Below are 15,462 nucleotides of genomic sequence, written 5' to 3' on the forward strand. Positions count from 1 at the left end.
CGCCCATTGGCTGATCTCGCATACGTAGTCCGTGTCATGCAAGATCGTGGAAGGCTCAATGTCAGATGCTGTTCGATGTTGCTAGAGGGATGGCATTCTGCTCTAACACAGTAGAGCACTATGTACTCTAAGTTGTTATACGCTTTTACCAAACACACAGAACGTCGCCCGCGTCCCACAAGAACGCGGGATCTTTCCAAGTGCGCTGCAAGGACAGCGCACCGGCGGGCTACGTTGAGTGTCGCGCACGAACGTTTAATGACGAAGCGCGGGCAGAGACCAGGAGTGTAAAGGACGTACACGAAATTATGTATGCCAAAATAGAGGCTTTTCGTGATAACTTTTGTTCGCGAGTTAAGCAGACTACAAGTTGTAGAGAAATGCGGAGAAGTTGTAGGGTCTTTATATTTAGATGTAACACAGTTTCGATTAACCATGGAACAATACGTTCCCAGCAATCCATCTTTGTTCAGAAGGCACGGCTCATATAGCCCCTCCTGAAAAACTCTATTTCCAACAGTGTATTAGCGTTTAGTACAAGCTTTACCAACCACCTTACCTGTTTTGCTACTCAACCAAGTTCGTCAGCTCACAAGGCAGTCAAAGCCTTTTTGCGCTTTTTGGGGATATGGTCCTATGGAACGCTTTTGACTTCAGCATAGTACTACCGCTGCATACGCGTCGGCGCATGTACTCAGAGTTTTCTCAACTCTTTCCTTTTTTATTTCCCCTATTCTATCTCTATACTGCTTTTTTTTTCAATTACCCCAGCGGAGAGTAGCAAGCCGGGAATGTGTCAGGTTAGCCTCCCTGCCTCCTCTCTATTTGATATACCTTCCTTGAAAGAGTTGATTTGCCGATCTTTTTTGTGTGTGTGTGTGTGTATCCACTCGGTGACGTGCTTTGTCTCTTTGTAAGAGAAAAAGAAAAAAAATGTCAAGCTATATTTAGTGAGTATTGCACGTGAGTAATAAATCACTTGCTACTCGGCTGCTGACAGCAAAGCTGGGCACGATTTTGCTACTATTATAATCTCTCGAATTTGCATAAGCCCGGGGTATTCACCAGTTTTCGAACATTTCCTAGATTTCTGAATGTTCAACGTGCATCGGAAATTCCTTTACGTCGCCTTCTGACAATTCCATTTTGAAACGGTGCAGAAGACGTAAGGCGCAGAACACGGCCACTGACCGACAACCGAGTGCCGAGATTGCGCGCAATTGTTCGGTTTTTCCTTATTCCACTCAGTTTTCTGCTTGATTTCAATAATATACTCAGTTGTCAGCCGGTGTTTGTGTATTTTTGTCTTATTTGGCGTCTCTCTTCTTTTGCGCAGTTTCAATTTGAACCCAAACCGAAAAGGCCAACTCTCTTTATTTCTCTCGTGACATGGCGCGCACTCACGTTGCCTTCCCACAACTTTGCAATAAAGAGGCGATTTAATCTGACATTCAAAAATATTACACCAATTCTCTACGCATTCCCAGAAGAGATGACCAGCTCTCGCAATCTGGCGTAGGTCCAGGTACAAAGATCTGAAGATCCGAGCAGATACTCCGCTAATATTGCCCCACGTAGAAATATTTAGCGTTCAACCCAGGTCTTTTTGGGTTCGCGCATACGAAAAAAAATTGACGAGATCGAATGTTCCCAACAAATATTTATCCTACGATCGATTGTCCAGTCTACTCAATAAACCGAACGGGTATGTTCTCCATCTCTACGGGTGCCTTGAGCACGCAAGCCCTCACTGCCGAAAGGAAGAGGATCTTGAGAGGGCTCACCACAAACTCGCCTAAGAGGACATTCACCAAGTTGCAACGAACCCACGAGAGGCTTCGACGGTACCCGTAGGTAAGTCCATAAAGTACGACAAGAGCCGACGCCACCGTCGATGCAGACAAGCAAAGTATCCAGGCGAACGCGGAGACCCACGTGGGGAACAGCGGTTGCTGCGCGTTCTCGTTCAAGCGTTCACGAGGCACTCGTCCCATCTTGCTCGAGTCTACAGAACTGTCCGTGTCGCGCACCCAGTCTTCCACCACGTCATCGGCGTACACCTTTGGAACGGCGGGCTTTCGGCGGTATGCCGGTGGTCGGGACTTCTCGAAGAGAAATACTACGAGGAATGCGAACGGCGTCACCAGGATCGTGGATTGCAAAGCAATGATCACTTCCCGCCTCGCTGGAATCTCCAGTAACGTGTACAGGAAGAACCAATTGAAAGACTCGTCCTCGTCGGCGTCTAGGCCGTAGAACATGAGGCTTACCATCATGCCCGTCGTGACAAGAAGGAGCGCGATCGAGGCGCGCTGCCTGCGAGTCAAGTTGCTGGTCGGCAAGCGGCTGAATATGCTGAAGATGAGGTGCTCCTCGCGAAAGTAGCGAATTATTCTCGCGCTGAAGATTCGCCACGGGTTTCGAAGAAGTGATTCGTCCGCCGCTTGGAACGTGAACACGGAAACGCCCGTGCGTGGATCCGGCACCAACGGCTTGTCGACAATGAAAACGGTCCGCGAGGTAGTCTGGAGGTCCCTTACGACGACCGTACTCAGGTGCCAGGAGCCTTCGTCACCCTTCAGCTCGACGGTCAGCACAATCGCTTCGATGTCTCCGAGGCTCGATGGATGGCTGAGGAAGAACCAGTCTCGGCCGCCGGCCTGCAAAGCGAGCGGGTTTCGCGCGCCATCGCGAAGCACAACTTGCCGGGACTCTTCTTCGGATCCTTGCACGACGAGAAGGACCCGACTCGTCGTGCCCGATCCCTTGAGGAACCAGGTGTAGACGGATATCAGGTAGCCGAACTCGTCTTCCTGCTGGTTCTCTGCGAGGTACTCGATACCCGCAGCGCCTTCGTCTTTCGCGTCTTGCTTCCACGCCCAAGCCATGACCAGCAAGTAGACGACCCACACTGTGCAAACAATCACGCTCATTACATTGTTCGTAGACATGGTCAACAAGAGGTAACCCAGGTCGGTGAAGTCGATCGGGTGTGGGGCGATGAAAAGTCCACCCGCAAAGATGGAGTTGTGCTCACACGTACAGTGAACAAACTGGTCGTCGGAATCCATGAGGACACGGCATCCTTCACTCGCATAAGCGTGTTCGGTATCGTTCCAGAAGAGGCAGCTGTAGATGGACGAGCGCAGCATGTACGTCACGCTGTTTTTGTCCTCGCCCCTTGCGCGATAGGGATCAAGAAGCCTGGTTTTTGAATAATTAGCGAGCGGCAGAACAGCCAGTGTGACCACCGTTGGTTTCTCAACGAATTCCATTCGGTTCTCGTTGGGCACGTTCGCGGTCAGATGAAACCGGTTTTGCTCGAGGAAGTCGAGCCTAGATGGCGATCGATCGTGCGCAACCGCAGTTATTACTCTTCTCTCCTTCAAAGGGAAGACGTCTATCTTTAAGAAGACGCCCGCTTCGGTCACGTTAATCACGTGCATTGAAACGTTCGAGAACGATGTGTTGTACCTTTCCGAGTCAAAGTGCAGTGGTGTTGGCCTTCTCAGATAGCTCTCCGTGGGCGAGTTTACCCTGATTTCTGCGGTGCCTCGAACCACCTGTATTCCCACAGCCTGAGTGTTGGCCAGTTTTGCGGTTTCGTGGCATCTAAACGGATTGGAGGGAAACACTATAGCCGTCTGTGCGTCGGCGTTACTTTCGGTGCGAATCCTCGTGCCATCGGTCGTGCCAAGGAAGCCCTGGCGCTGCGCCTCGCGAATCCACACTTCGTAGTCATTGGCGTTAATGCTGACGTCATTCTCATCCGTGTCCACTAGGCGTGCCACACCAGCGGCGACTCGAGACGTGCTGTGGACCAACTTCTCCGTCGTCGAGCAGTCGGAATCGATCTGCAAATCGAAACCACGTGCGGAGGTTGCTGTCAATTTCTTTAGTGCCCGTTTTTACGCTAGTTCGTTCGCGAGCATTATGACGGAAAAACCCGGTGCCAGAAAACTTTTCTAACATATACCCATGCACTAGCCGCAATAATTGCTTTAAACACTCATTTTTGCGCTCAGGGTCGTAAATAAAGGAAGTCAACTGTCAAACGATCGATGTGGTATCACAGCCATTCCTAAATTTGTGTAATATCTCATATAAGTTTTTCGTTGTGTTAACAGTTGCACTAGCACGTGATGCGTTAAGATGTACGTGAAGCACATTTTATTTTACATCTACGTCACCTTTCTACCAGTGCACTAGTGTGTTTTTTTTTTTCATTTTCATTGCTTACGTTTGTCCTGCCAGTTGCATCATGAATGTTTATATCCGTCGAGCGAAAGTCTGGTTACGGAATAGCAGCATTTCTAAATTAATAAAGAAACCAAATAGGGGATCCAGTGGCTACTTGCTCCACACAGTACTGCCTATGCTTTGTAAAATGCCCAAACAATGTGCTTTATCCTCAATTGTTTTCGTGTGTTCATGCGTATAATGGGCAGATTGGAAGGATGAGTCCGCTCTGAACACTCAAGATATGTCGAGACAGCAAGGTCAGGAGTCATTCTTCACGTTTCTGTAAAACGTGCGCGCCAACCAAGATGCCAAGTTGCATCACGTAGTGGAAAAAACAATCGGTGGGGGAAGCTCCTTTATTTGAGTTTCCCGTTCCGCTTATAATAAGCGTATGAGGGCTTCTTTTTCCACAGAGTCACTAGAAGAATTTTCAAGTCGCTTGTCATTTTTTCTTTTTCTAGAGGAGGAGGCGGATGTTTTCATTTACAGCAAATATATTTCTCACCACGCTCTTGAACTGCACGTTTGTTATTTATTAATAGTGTGAGTTTCGTCGAGTGAGCGTGAGTGTCTCACGTTTGCTCGTCCATGGTCACAGCATAGCACGATAAATCTTCCTCGTCGAAGAAGGGCCTTGCCCTATTGTGCAGTACTGCTTTTTGTGCAGACACGTATACAGTGGGGGTGACGTTAGCTTTGAGTGCACAGATTCTAAACTTTGTAACCACACCTGTAGCAGTGCCCAAAACTCCGTTGTCAGCTATCACGTTTGCCCACCACAGTGATCTAGTGATTAAGGTGCTCGCTCACTGACCACTGTATCCATCACTGGTCACTGTATTACATCTCGACCCGGGCAGTCGCATTTTCGAATAAGGCGAGAACGCTTGATGCCCGTGTACTTGAGACTTCATCAGGCTGGTTACACCCACTGTCGGCGCAAGGCCTCCTCCACATTCCGCCAAAAAACCCGGTCCTGTGCTTTCTGCTGCCACGCTATACCTGCCAACTTCTTAATCTCGTCCACCCACCTAATTTTCTCGCTCCCTCGGGGACGGATCGCAGGTTTAAATAGTGTGTCTCTCGCAAACCGGAAGTTCAGGCTAACTTCCGGTTTGCAAGAGACAAAATATACCAAGTTCATTCACACGTAGTATACATTTCACCCAGCAGGTATATTTGTTCCTAATGGGCATTCAATCTGTTCTTTATAGCGCATACACAAGGGACACAACTGAAAGTTAACCCCTCTTTCCAGGAATTTCATATCTACCATTGCTTAGGTGGTGATACTTGTGATGACCGTGATTTAGCGACACGTATAAACCTCCTCCTATTCCTTTACATCTTTTTTTCTATTTTTTTTCTGACTACCTCTGCTGTTTTATTCATACATTATCTTAAAGCGGCCCCTATAGCACCTACAATTGCTCTTTCGCCATCTTTTGTTCAGATTGGAGGAGAGCGTACGAAGCCAGTCCAAGCTAGTGCTAATGAAACCACTTGATAGTCATGAAGGAGACATGTTTCCTGTTCGAAAAGTCATCTCGTGCACGCAACCAATGTTTAACAAATTTTTCGTGGCCACTGTTGTGTGATACAAGAGTTACTCACGTGAAAATTGCTTGGTACTTCTGCTGGCGTTTCCCGCGGCGTTGGAGCTTTGAGATCCAGCAACGTGGTCAGGCCTTGAATGAGATCTTCCCCGATGGTTGCGGTTAAGTCCGCGATCCTCCACTTGCTCTGGTCGGAAGTCAGCTCCACGAAGGTGCTCGCATAGCTGTCCATCAACTCGATCACCGCGTTAGTCGTGTTTTCCGTCGCGGAGCTCACGTTGTCTGGCACGAGCTCCTGGATCACGCTGACCGCATTGAACAGCTCGCTCTCTGTACTCACGTTGCTGCTCTTCAGGTAGTCGACGTAGTCATCCAAGAAGGCGCGGTTCACATCGCTCCCGTTACGCTCGCACTCCTTGTAAAAGTTGGAATTGAGCAACAGGGAAGCACTTTTGATGTACGACAGGATGGCGTCCGAGCTGTTCTGCTGGCTTTTCTTCGCGTACTCTTCCACAGTCTCCGGGGTCACGTCGCTGCAAGAGCCAGTTTCTACGACGACCGGTATCGCGTCGTACACAGACTGGCCGACGTCGTCGTTGACGAACACAACCACCGAGCAATTGGATACGTTGCTGGGTGGCAGGACGCCCGTAAATGTGCTGTCGTCGATGCTGGACTTGATGTGCGTGCAAAACAGCCAGGGCTTTGGACGCTCCAGGCCCACGAACATGTCGGATGCATGGCTGCAGAAGTAGAAGCCGTAACTGAGCGTCCCTCCCTCCGGATCTGCGAAGCCCACGCAGTCGACGTGAAAGACGGTCTTGACGGGGATGCCTTTATGTGGACTCAGCTGACAACGGCCTTTGACGGGTGGGAAGTTGCTCTGCTCTCTCAAGCCCTGCCTCTCGAAAAGTTCGGTCGTGACGTCATAGCGGATGTCTCCGAAGGGTCTCTTGTTCCAAGCACTTGCCGAGATCCTGCAGTCGCATTTTAACAGCATGCACAGCTCTGGAACAGCTTCTACACTCAACGTCACCAGGATTTGGGGGCATGATCAAGTAGTGACATCTCTCATCGGTGACAGGCATGGGGAGTCGTAACTCAAAAATAAATCGGCAAAGTCTTATCTTATGAAAAAAGCTAGTTATCAAAAATGACTCGTAGTGTGATACAGCGAAGCCTTATTTGAACATTGTATTGATTTAACAATGTAGTAGGGCAGTACGAACCACGTGGCTTCCGAGATGGTTTTATGTTTTACAATGAGGCCTCTTTTATTTGTAACGGGCGATATTGAAATGCCCTGAGAAGACACCCGCTCGGTAGTGAGATACTGCGATTTTACCAAAATCTTCGAGAAGGTCTCTGCTCTATAGAACCCAAAGTTTTTTTTTGATAACTAGCTCTTTTTATTAAATATGCATTTTTTGCCCGTTTTCCATTCAATTAAGGCAAGACGCCATCTACCGCCGAGAAATGGCACCACGTTCAGATGCCCTCATTTCCTTGGCATAACGCCTACCGCCTTCCAAACATGCACATTCAGCTAATATTATAAGGCTAGGCATAAATACTGTGAAATTCTATCATGATACGATACAAAATTCTACCGCAAGAGTTGAATCCCATGTGATACTTTCCAATTGAATTCTAAGACGCCTCGATAAATTTGAATAGATCAATATTTTTGTACTGGACTGTGACTAGTACCCAACGTTTCGACTAGTGACCTTGTCTGATGTATCGTAAGCTCACATGCTAAAGTAAGACAACAAACTAAGTTCACTGGCTATTGAAAAATGCAATTTGTAACGTTATAATATGAGCATGCCCAGGGTAGTTCAAATATTTCCTCAACATCAACTAGACATAACACTAAAGTCAAGTGGATTATAGTTATGGAAATAGTAGGAGTTACACAAATAGTTATAACATTGCCACGCGGCGGTGGAATTGATGAAAGCGTTAGTCGACGTCGTCAAGAAGTAACGCCTCATTTCGGTTAACCGGCGCTCATAAAATAAGCCTGCATACAATCAATTTGCGCTGTTTCCTATACGAGCGAAAGAGCGTCGACCATTGCTAATCTGGTCATCGCAAAGCACGTCGTCTTTGAAAAAAATTGTCAGCCAACCTTCCAGCGTGCTCGCATAAGCTCTAAAATAAACTTTACTATTCACGCCCTGCGCGTAATCTTAGCGCATTGATATCAAATAGAAGTAGTTAACGTTAAAGCCAGCAAGGACGTACTCCGCAATACAAACTTCTTTTAACACGAAAATGTTTTTATGCCGGGATTCATTACGGCTTCGCTGACGTACTTTCGTCACGGAAGTGACGTTGAGAAAATATATACTAAGAGATTGCAAAGAAAGAATCAGAAGGCAAAAATCGCACACGCGGAATCGAACCAATACCTTCTCGATTCTTAGCGCGCGGAGTTAACCACTACGCCACAAACATTAAGTTGCCTGATGTGCTAAAGGCAAACCATTTATATACACCCCACACAGTTCGGCAGTCCACAGAGCTTCGATACTTAAGCGTGTTTTTGTTATCAGTGGCGAGATGGCGCGACGGTCTCGTGCTGGACGTGCTCTCAATGTTGCCGCCTCCACGAAGCGCCGCCTTCACGGAGCAAGGTTTCTCCTGCGCGCGCTTATCAGACTAGTAGTTTGGAAGAGTATGGACGTCCTTTCTCTTGCTACCCAGTATAGAATACCACCAGCACTCATGGTCGTGCCCAGTGTTGCCAGTCGTATTTAAATAAGCGTATTCAGGCTTGCTTTTTCGGCGTGCCAAGTGTGGAATTTTTCATTCGTTCTTGGGCTTCATCGTGAAACAGCGCAACACCGGAAAAAATACAGGACAGGCAAGGAGTAAAAGCGAAAAAAAACACGGCGCTGACTCACAACTGTTGTTTATTCCCTGTCCTGTATTTTTTCTGGTGTTGCGCTGTAAGTAAGTTCACGATAGATCCTAACGAACTCGCCCAACTTACCGTCTTAATACAATATATTTTGGGGCTTATTTGACAATTCATAGCATGTATAAATATTTCACGGATCATTACGGTCTCCAATATTACGTTCGTCCTTCTCTAATAGCCCGTTTTTCAATACGTTCTAGTATGTGAGTGCCGAAATCAGATATGCGTTGGTGGAATGAACTAATGAGTGGTGCCCATTGACAGAAGGCTAAAGCATTGTTTCAAATATGCGCAAATTAGCTAAAGCATGCGTGATGATTCAAGAAGAAAAGCCCCCGACTTGCAACAAATGTCCCGCCAAAGCGTTCGCGCAACGTACATCAGGTGTGGTATCTTAAATACCCGTACCCATCGAATAATGCAAGGTCATAGCTTGGCGGGATGAACTGACACCGGGGGAGGGGGCATTAGCACTTTGATTGCAAGCGTTGCAGAAGCACAGCAAGCTTCAAATACAGTTTTTGTTTTGTGTAAATCAAGTAAGAAGTTCCAAGGGGGAAGTAGTTTAAGCCTATTCTATTAACGAGAAATCTGGCCATTCCGCAAGCATGTCTTCTTTTACTTTGCTATAAAAAAAAGCTTTAATGTTTAGACAGCTTTGCCTGAACGACACATAGTGTCTTGATTTTTACTTGTAACTTTTAGTTTTCTCGGCCTGGTGGTTCTGCCAATTCTTTGGTAGCAAAGCTTCCTTTTACCATATCATGAAAGATAGCCACAACGGGAGTGAATTTTCCAGTCTGTCATGATGGGGCGTAAAAGAGAGCGTGTTATTAGATTTGTTTATTTAAAGATTTGCTTTAGCGTGCCATAATAAAGTTGGTAGTTTGCGACCGTCGTAATAGTCTCATCGTTGCCTGTTTTTTTTAGCGCAGCCATGAATCAAGTTACAACAGCACGTGACTTTTACGCAGCGATCATTCGTCGACCATGGGAACGACGAGTGATCACATTGCACATTATTCGTGCTGGCCGACTTTGAACGTATTTGTGGCTTTGTTTATTGCTGCGTTTTGGTTTGGTTTCAAATCAAAGAACAAATATCTCTGAACTTTATAACGTGATTTGAACTGGTGAGCCTAAAAGGTCAAGTGTGGTGAAGAGCCACTGCTGAAGAGTTGCCGATGGTCGGTTCGAGAGAAAGCAACTCCGAACCATGCGAAGCCAAGCGAAGCAGGAAGTGCGAAGAGTGGACATGTGGAAATGTGTGGAAATGTGTCTACTACCCATCATTCCAATGCCGACTGGAGCACTGCGTGTTGCAGCTCCCATAGGCACAAGCATGAGAGTTTCCTCCAGTGTAGCTATAGGAAACTATGCGCCGTCGACCGCTGTCCTGTCTGTGCCACGGCTGCCGCATCTAGAAACTTGCGAGTGGGCCCTGCGCATCGCCTTGGCGTAGCACGTGTAAAGCCCCTAGAAACAACTAAAGTAGCGCCGTTTTTGTCACCGTCCAGGCTCCTCCTTTCCCTGTGCTTAGTTGCGCTGGATACTATCATGGAAGCGCCATCTTGTCTGTACTCTGTCGCTTGTTTTCTTTAGTTTCCACGATGATAGAGTTTCCAACAATACTTCATAGAGGGAACTCTGGCGCTAGTGTCTATGGGAGTTGCAACACACGGCGCTTCAGCGAGCATGGGAATGATGGGTAGTACACACATTTGTCTAATTTTCGTACTTCTGGCCTGCTTCTGGCTCCGTGTGTGTACGTGTGGCTTGGAGCTGTTTTTTTACGAAAACATGAATCAGCAAATGTTCACTGTTTGCGCTTCACAACCTAATCTTTTTAAGCTTACCATTTTGAATCAAGTCCCTAAGTTCAAAAGGGTTTGTTCTTTCTTTCAAAACAAAACCGTAACCAGTAATAAACGAACCCGCAAGTACGATCCGCCACCCGCAAGTACGAAGACTAGACAAATGTGTGTACTACCCATCATTCCCATGGTCGCTGAACGATCGCAGAGCCTGAGTGCCCTCTAGTTAATTTTGGGAAACTCTATGTCCACGACAACACCGCTTAGAAGGAGGCGCCGCAACGGCATACCCTCTTCCGTGTGCTAGGAAAGGGTATGTCTGTGTCCATAGTTTCTCGATAAACACTCTAGGGGCACTGCTGCAGCTGCTGAGAGAGGAGGCAGAAACGAAGGGGCCTGGTTCGTGCTGCTCATTTTTTTAAGCACGTGGTGCTATTACGGTTGTCTGGCGGTGGACGTGGCTCCCAAAAAGTGTAAGTGTATTATGGACTACCGAATGCAGTCTGTGAGTGGCCTCGCCTTCCAAGCACGATCTGTTAACAACGTTTGCTCGAATTTATCACTATGACAAGCATGAACTTGGTTTGTTTGAGAATACCGGCTAAAACGAATGACAGCCTGCACGGTACCTGTACAGCCCGGACCTGAAGATGTTTCCGGCTGGCAGAAGGAGCACGGCCCCCCGCTGCTCGGTGAGCCAGCCACCGGGGCCGCTTATCATCCACGTGACCAGCGGGTAACGGGTGTCCCACACCTTGGTGCGCTGCGGCCGCGCCTCTATCACCAAATCCTCGCTGCTCAAGACGCCGAACTCGCAGCAAGGACATGACAGCACCATCTGCGTGCGTCACATCGGAGGCAGGCTAAGCTTTCCTCGCATAATACAGCAAAATACCGCATGAACGAACGCCAGTTAAGCCTGTACTCCTACGTGGCTGACACATCAATGCTCGGACAGGAAGAGTGTTGGTCTGTACACTGTGCGTATACTGCGCTTCATCATGCTCGATGCTTTATGCAGCAGCGTAAATGATTGATTGATATGTGGGGTTTAACGTCCCAAAACCACTATATGGTTATGAGAGACGCCGTAGTGGAGGACTCCGGAAATTTTGGCCACCTGGGGTTCTTTAACGTGCACCCAAATCTGAGCACACGGGCCTACAACATTTCCGCCTCCATCGGAAATGCAGCCGCCGCAGCCGCGATTCGAACCCGCGACGTGCGGGTCAGCAGCCGAGTACCGTAGCCACTAGACCACCGCGGGGGGGGGGGGGTGCAGCAGCGTAAAGGTAACTTGTAAAACGCCACATCTCGTGCTTGGGTCATTTTACGTAGCAATACTATTTAGTGCACGTTCGGGGGGGAAAAAAGAGCGCGAAAGAGACACCTCACAGAGGCATGAAGCATACAGAAATATACTATATAAAGAGTGGCCACTGGTGCTTTTTCGTGGCCCAGCGAGAGAGAGTCTGACCAACTGCAAGATGGCGTGCTCCTCTATTAAGAAATGTAATAGGCTCCTCAGGAGGACAACAATACCCCAGTTTGACGTCAATTTTTTGTAAGGAAGAAGTTTTATTAATTTGTGCAATTTTCCATATTGGCTCTGCATCATGTTACGCTTAGGACTTTTAATGCTTTACAACAGAAAACAGTGACGTATTACTAGAAAGTGTTGTCTTTTTGCATTTGTTTTGCACAAAGAGGCACAATATAGTTTAGATGTACTGTACGTGTATTCCCTTAGTGGACGCATGGGCGTGTAGCCCAGTGGTAAAGACCCTCTCCTTCGATGCATGAGGGTACGGGTTCAAATCACAGCACCGGAAAGAAAAAAAATGGTTATTTTCTTTATGCTGATAACATTACCGGGTCTGACCAACCACTCGTGGTGCTGAAAGCAGCGCAGTAGCTGGGCCGCAGGGCCCTACGGGAGGGTCCACTCTTTATGTATGTTTCTCTATGCATGAAGGAGATAGGATGATGCACTACCAGAAACTGAAGTTTCTATCAAAAGCGTAAAGCTATAGACGCACACATCCCAAATAAAAAAGATTAATACCCAGGCATCCGCCAAACACGTATGCTTATCAAAAAGCCTGAGGCGCGTGATGTTCGCGAGAACCTTATCGTATGGTTAAAATGAGGGCGCCTTACAGTGCCTCACAGTGAAAAGGCGCAAAAGGCAACGATCGCAGTTATGCCTTACATGCAAAAGACTTCGCACCATTGTGAAAAAAAAAATCCGGCAGATCCCACACACTCAGAGAATCAAGTGAGGAGCAGCGTACAAGTAACTCCTGGCACACGTCTTATGCGTGTCAATATTTTCATGTTATACCGTCTGCCATACAGGCTCCTCATACTGCACGCATCACGCAGTACCACTTTTTGTGCACATATCAATCTAGCGAAGTGGCCGTGGGCTCATCGCAAACGTGGCGTGATGACCAAACCATGAATGACTTGAGATCCATCATTTTCATACTACCGCTTTTCGCGTGTATTCCCCGTACAGTCCGTCACGTCACTCAACACCAATATTGGTGTATATCGGGCGAGAAAAACGACATCGAGCTCACCGTAAGTGTGGTATCTGAGTCATGCTCTTCATTCCATGCGGGGCATCATGTTTTCATTGCCACCTGTCTGGTGTGTTCACCTTACAGTCGCATCGCGCAACCCCAACTTTCGTGTGTATCAAGCGAATGAGATGGCCACGAGCTCTCCATGAGCGTACCATCAATTAATGCCCAAAACACGCTCACCGATTTGTCCGGAGTGGAATACAGTAACATTGATGAGTGAAAGAGCAACACAAGAGATAAAAATAGATAATCAAGGAAAGAGGGAAAGAATTGGGGAGAAAGAAAAAAAGAAAGATGAAGCGAGGAATTGAGAGGGAGAGAGAGAGAGTGGTAGATAACTCGAGAAAGAAAATTAGAAGCAGGAACAAAGAATAGAAATAAGCAGAGACATAAAAAGAGAGACAGGAAAGAATGGCGAAAAAAAATTAGCTGCCTAGCTCTTCGCTTCCTGCAGGCTTAGTACACATAGTGCATAGCTGCGATACTTTTTCTCCAGTAGATAGTGTCCTGAGACTAAAGAATGAAGCTAAAACCAAATTTACGTTTATTTGTGCTGTGCACAACTTTTATCAAAATTACTCGCTTTTCGATGGGTGGCTAATGTACAGACTTGTTGTTCTTCATTCTGACTAAGCAAAACGTGAGTGATATCCTGAGATTCACTAAGTTATCTAGGTTTTAATGTTCTCGTACACCCTTTGTAGTAGATTTCACCCATTTATAGCACATTTCTTCCTACCAGGAACTCTCGTCTTGCTTTTCATGCATGATGACTTCATATAGTGACTCAATGAAGCTTTACTGGCCGTTATGCTCACACCTTACACTGCGTAGCAGATGGGACGCACGCCAAGGCTTTGCGCGAAGACCTCTGCGTACCTTATCGTCCTCGTCCGCGGGAACCCACACGGTTATTGTGGCCCTGTCGCTGTGGCCATCAGCGCTGACGTGCAGCACGAAGCGGTACTCTTGACTCACGCCGTAGCGCAGCTCGTCCGGTATCTCGATAACCTGTGTACATACGAAGACACTCGTGTTTATGCCGTTTGCCTACATCGCTTCAGTGCGCAACGCGTATATACGTCGGCAAAGATATCACATTGAATTATGATAGCGGAGTCGGAAAAAACTTTAATATCTGTTTTAGATTGATTGATATGGAGGGCTTCACGTCCTAAAAGCATGATTAAGAGACAAGCCGTAGTGGAGGGCTCCGGGAATTGGCACACCTAGTGGTTATTTGGCACCCCAGGCCAGTCGACCTAGTGGACTATTCGTGGTTCTTTAACTTGCACCCAAATCTGAGCACACAAGTCTACAGCGTTTCCGCTTTCATCGAAAGAAAATGCAGCCGCCGCAGCCAGGTTTCGATCCCGCGACCTGCGAGTCAGCAGCCGAGTACCTTGTCCACTAGACCACTGCGACGGGGCAATGTTTTTTTTTTTTTTTTAGAGAAAGTATGTTCCAATGTTGTAAGGAGAGCAGGATTTGACCTTTCCACCGAAAGGTTCGGAGTGTATCCAGGGTGGCTGTCTTTCCTTGAAGCAGGACAGATTGCTCCGACAAGATTGGCCGAATGGACAGGAACTCGGTTTGATTACATTTTAGCGGGATCTCTGTCTGTCTGGAAGCGCCGCCGGGTCGCGTGTTTTGGCAGTGTTGGCGCACAACATGGTGACTGGACAAATCGTGCAGCATTCATTGCTTCCGCTGCTCGATATCATGGGCTGTCAGAAAGTTCCAGTTCTTACACAAACAAACTGCCGCGTAGGCGCGGGAAAATTCAACTGTGAAATTAGCAGAATGAAACAACGGACCGCTAGGTATTCGGGGCAATTCTCAAGCATTTCCACTTCTTTGATGCTTCCATGCTTGCTCCAGCTACCAGTGGCACATACTGTATTCCTTTGGCTGATTTGTAAGCTGTCCTATGTAGAGTCGAGTGCTCGCTTGCTGATTTCATAGCCTACTCCGTCTCTGCCACTGAAATTCAAGATCCGTGTGGCAGACTTTATGACAGTCCATATGGGCTCTGTTATCGAATACCTGCTGATCCAGCCGCTTCTTGGCGAATGCTTGGTACAAGGATCCATTTTTGTCGCACTGTTCGCAGCTCCAGTTGAAGAACAGGGGTGCGCCTTCGAGGTGCACCGAACCGCTGCCATCTGCAACAGCCGCGATTCGATTAGTTTTTCATAGGAGCATTTATTACGGAAAGCTTATTCGGTCCGTGAAAAAAAAGACAAAAAATGATTTCTCATTGAAGCTGTTGGATGGTCTGATGGCAATCATATGCAGCGAGAATGGGCCTTTACCGGATACGAATTGCA

At 47.4% G+C, this 15,462-nt stretch overlaps 1 protein-coding gene across 1 annotated transcript in view; it reads right to left on the bottom strand.

Annotated features, from left to right (window-relative positions):
* Window positions 1–1,357: 1,357 nt before the first annotated feature.
* Window positions 1,358–15,462, bottom strand: part of LOC142774241 (polycystin-1-like) — a 36,952-nt gene continuing 22,847 nt past the window's right edge. The window contains exons 6-10 of the mRNA XM_075874630.1: window positions 15,179–15,297; window positions 14,012–14,143; window positions 11,171–11,379; window positions 5,857–6,775; window positions 1,358–3,854 (exon numbers count right to left, since the gene is read on the bottom strand). Coding sequence (XP_075730745.1) covers window positions 1,686–3,854; window positions 5,857–6,775; window positions 11,171–11,379; window positions 14,012–14,143; window positions 15,179–15,297 — 3,548 coding nt within the window. The 3' untranslated portion in view covers window positions 1,358–1,685. The remainder of the gene's footprint in view (window positions 3,855–5,856; window positions 6,776–11,170; window positions 11,380–14,011; window positions 14,144–15,178; window positions 15,298–15,462) is intronic.

Source organism: Rhipicephalus microplus, chromosome 10 (genome assembly GCF_043290135.1).
Source record: "Rhipicephalus microplus isolate Deutch F79 chromosome 10, USDA_Rmic, whole genome shotgun sequence".
Classification (NCBI taxonomy): Eukaryota; Metazoa; Arthropoda; class Arachnida; order Ixodida; family Ixodidae; genus Rhipicephalus; species Rhipicephalus microplus.